Source organism: Anarhichas minor, unplaced genomic scaffold (assembly GCF_050575085.1).
Source record: "Anarhichas minor isolate MPS153535 unplaced genomic scaffold, ASM5057508v1 ptg000136l, whole genome shotgun sequence".
NCBI lineage: Eukaryota > Metazoa > Chordata > Actinopteri > Perciformes > Anarhichadidae > Anarhichas > Anarhichas minor.
Genome location: NW_027466582.1, coordinates 17,991,515 through 17,996,001, shown reverse-complemented (window position 1 = coordinate 17,996,001; position 4,487 = coordinate 17,991,515). Strand labels below are relative to the sequence as shown.

The 4,487-nt window shown below is 37.9% G+C and overlaps 1 protein-coding gene across 1 annotated transcript; it reads left to right on the top strand.

The window, feature by feature from the left end:
- Window positions 1-2,839: 2,839 nt before the first annotated feature.
- LOC142941977 (trace amine-associated receptor 1-like) lies at window positions 2,840-3,844 on the top strand. The gene has a single exon (XM_076084108.1). It carries the CDS (start codon window positions 2,840-2,842, stop codon window positions 3,842-3,844), a length of 1,005 nt encoding a protein of 334 aa, XP_075940223.1.
- The last annotated feature ends 643 nt before the right edge of the window (window positions 3,845-4,487 follow it).

Sequence of the window (4,487 nt, the reverse complement as noted above, 5' to 3'; positions counted from 1 at the left end):
CTTACGTACATTGAGCTTCCATTTCTCATACATTAAGAGCAGCCTTTTTTCCCTTCTCTTGGCTTCTTCACCTTGCAACACAAGCATTTTCTCTGTAGGGTTCCGTGCACGTTCAGAGCGTCGAGGACCTTCAGGTTGGTCATCATTTTTGTGAAGATTATCTTTCAGACTGGGTCTCTCAGATACATCAGTCAGTGAGAGGAGCTCACTCTGCAAATCTTGAAGTTCCTCAGTCTCCTTAACGCTACCCGACTCTGACATCGTAAACTAAATTTCTTAAATAATTTAGCCAATAGAAAAACCTTTAAACAGATATTATAAAACCCTTGCAATAAACAGCATGAACGTATAATATCAGATCAACAGTAGAAAGTAACACAGTTGCGTTCGTGTGCATATACTCAAATTACTGTAAATATTCAGGTAAGTACCGTGTTAACACAATTCTCAAAGTAATTGGAATATAGCATCCAAAGTAGTAAAATGTTTGTAATTAATAAGAGTCCATATGAATGTAAACAACAATGTCTTTCCTTTACTGTAGATGAGCAGGTCAGTATGAAATGTTCACTGGTTCAGTCTCAAGGCTCACCTTATTTCCTTATTTGCAGTACTGTAGACTGTGGGTAATAAAGGGGGGGGGGGGTGTAATGTGACCGTACTTGACCAATGCACCGAATCCATGAGACCACTACCACAGTTGCCGAAGTGCATTACGTGCTGGCACATGGGCACATGTGACGCTGGAGGAATCCATGTGGACAGCATGTGGAGACGTAGCAGCAGCAGCAGGTAGCCGTGAAGACACTCTGTCACGGCCCGTCATAGAGGCAGCAAGTCATCAGATCGGTGAGGGCCAAGCTCTTACTGTAGCGGACCCCAGCCGGACAATGGTGAAGCGTACTGATGTTTCAGAGGCCTTTATTCATATTCAACCGTTGACTTTTACTTTGATGAACACAAATTTACTTTTCTCCTTTCTCCAGAAAACACCGTAAGAGCTACGGAACAGATAAAACATGAATGAGCTCTTACGAGTTTAAACATTCAGAAAATAACATTTAAATATACATGGGAGCATATATTAATGCTTCAACCAGATGCCAATGCCAGCTCAAAACCACAGCCTAGTCATTTAGCTATATCTGTTAAGCTAACATTAGCATCCAGTTGAAACACCAACACATCAAACACAATGAACACAATGAAAACACAATACCTTGTTCCCGTTCCAGCTAGGTGCTTAACCGTTAATTATTAAACTGTTATTGCGGAGTAATATATTTTATAATACTTTTCCTTTTAGTCTGTACTGTTCATACTTTTCTTGTGGCGAAGTCAAGCTAACATACTCTGACGAGATTTGGATCTGCTTCCGGTTTCGCCAAAATTACTTCAAAATAAAGGACCCAAAACGTAAAAAGGGACTTACAAAATAAAAGCTAGCAGGAAGTGATTAACTTAAGTAACTTCTAATTAAAAGGTTTGTAGGAAACATTCACAGAACCTCTTAAGAGTCCTTTACAACCCTTTCCCGGAAGATCACAAAACATGAACTGATTACAGGTTTTGCTAACCTTGTTGTCTTTACTAACAGCTGTTGTGCACTTAAAGTCTTCATTTTTGTGGAGGAAGCAGCTGTTATTGAAGCAATTAGTGAGCGGCAGAGCAGACGTCTGAAGTCACGGTTTGCGGCTTTGAGGAAGACGGCGGACACAAAACGGAGGACTTTCCTTTCCTTATCAGTGCTTATTTTGTTCTGCACAACTGTTGTGAAGTTAACACACATGAACTGTAAAGGAACAAAAGCAGTAATTGCTCTCCATTACGACAGAGACGTCAGCCACCAGCAGATCTACAACTGTGAAAACACAACGAAACCGAGAGGGAACGAGTGAGAGACGCGTGTTGACCAAATTTCTTGACCCATAATCTAGTAAACTTTTATGTGTAAGTGTTGATTTTAAAATAAATTTGATGTTTGAGAGAGAGAGAGAGAGAGCAAGACACACAGCAATGTAACTAAGTCTGAAAAATAAAACTTCTAAAACGAAATTTGTCTATTTGAGTTTATAGAGGAAGAATTTAGAGAAAGATCTTAAGTATCAAGCACGACCTTTCATTATTAAAGACTACTATATTACTTTATATGTATTATATATATCATTTTTTTAACTAAGCCACCAATCTACTTCCTGTTTACACCGGTACCCGCATGCCCAGTGTACGTGAATAGTCATGTGATATTCGTTTTCAGTTGTGGACTGAGATCATTTTGTTTTACAACTTATATTAGTGTGGATGTAGCCTTAGAGTCTTCATTTTATTGTACATTTTTGCAGTAGCTAGGTTCTTGTCATTGCATTTCTATAAGTGCAGTATATCTTATATTAGCCTTTTAGTAAACATTAAATTGTTAATTTAAAAAATGTCTTTGAAATTGTTATAACAGGCTCAAGGACACACACAGTATAAAATACCTCATATCACATGCAAACAGAATGTAGCATATCTCATCTAATTAGACTGGTGACTTTTTAATAAATTATGGTAATTAGGTGGGGATTGATTATTTTAACATCTAGTCAAAAGGTTTTGCACAGTAGCACAGAGAATGCCACACACCCAGGACACCCCACGCTGATGTGTCATCTATTTTGAGTGGTTTGGTATGAATCTTAACACACTACAATTATTTTGTTATTTTAAATGTATGTCTTTGTTTCTCAAGAAGATTGATATTGTGGTTACACATGCACAAGTAAATATTCAAGTATTTGAGAATTTTCCTCAGTTGGTTAATATTGGAAATTTGAATTTCAGGAATCTATGTAGAAGCATGGAACCAGAAGCGACTGACAACGGGAGTTACACTGTTAATGACATACATCCCTGCTACGAATCAGATAATACAACTTACTTATTCACAAGCAACCCTTCCATAATATGTGTTTTATTATATGTTTTCCTCGGTGCATTGTCTGTTGTCACAATATGTGGAAACCTTTTCGTAATAATCTCCGTCTCTTACTTCAAACAGCTCCACATCCCTACAAACTACCTCATTCTGTCTCTGGCTGTGGCCGATCTGCTTGTAGGAGTTCTAGTCTTTCCTTTCAGTATGACATTCACTGTAACCTCATGTTGGTATCACGAGGGTTTGTTTTGTAAAGTACGAGGAAGCTTTGATGTTACACTGAGCACAGCTTCTATTTTGCACTTATGCTGTATTTCTATTGACAGATACTACGCAGTGTGTCAGCCTCTTGCTTATAAAAGTAAAGTAAATGATCGTGTCATTGGAATTATGATCCTGGTGAGCTGGGCAGTTGCTGCTGTAATTGGCATCAGCATTATATTTGCAGGTTTTAATCAAGGAAAATGTGAAGAAAGTTGCTTAATTGATGCTCTAATATCAACCACTCTGGCATGTATTTTTTCATTTTATATCCCGGTCATTATAATGCTTAGTATCTACCTGAAAATTTTCCTTGTTGCAAAGAGACAGGCAATCAGCATTCAGAACACAACCGGTCTGAGCACAAAGTCATCTGGAGCAACCGTCAGTAAGATGGAGAGAAAGGCCACCAAAACTCTGGCTATTGTTTTGGGAGTTTTTCTCTTATGTTGGACTCCGTACTTTCTTTGTATCATCTTTCAGCCTTTAACGTACAATGTTACACCAATTGCTGTGATTGAAACACTGAACTGGCTTACACTGTCAAATTCAATGCTTAATCCATTTATTTACGCTTTCTTTTACAGCTGGTTCAGAACAGCTTTCAGAATGATCATTTCTGGAAAACTATTTCAAGGTAATTTTGCAAACTCAAAACTCCTTTGACTCGTCTTTTGTTTAAATAACATGTTAAACTCCGGCCTTCGAATGGATGTTTGTTTTCGGGATAACGGGCTGTCGGACAAATGGGCTTTCGCTCTGATGCAACATTTTTTGGACTAATGTTGTTTCATAGCAATGGGCCGTCTGAACAATGTGCAGTCCCCTCTTATATGTTATGTGGAGTTATATATTTTCCTTGACTCATTAACTGTTGACACAATATGTAGAAACCTTCCTGTGATAATTATTTACTTCACACAGCTTTACGCTCCCACAAACTCTGTGGCTGACCTGCTTGTGGCATCTTTGATAAGCACATCTTCCATTCTGAACTTGTGCTGTATTTTTATTGACAGATATTATGGAGTGTAACATCGTCTGATGATTTGCACTGACTATTGATGTTATTAGGAAAAAAATAAAGATTAACATCTTGGATCCACTCTGTCTAGCTTATTAAAGTATTCATGGTGCAAGGGAACTGTCACTGTTTGGTGCTCTGTGTAGTTAGTATATGTACACAGAGTCTGCACCACACAGGTGTCTAAAGTCACTTAAACAGTACACTCTGTTCTGTCAAATTGTGAGGTTATTACTGCAAATATGTTATATAATTACGAAAGATTAAATAAAACCAAAAAAAACA

Coding starts and splice junctions, on each gene's coding strand:
- LOC142941977 (XM_076084108.1), top strand. CDS start 2,840: ATGGAACCAGAAGCGACTGACAACGGGAGTTACACTGTTAATGACATA.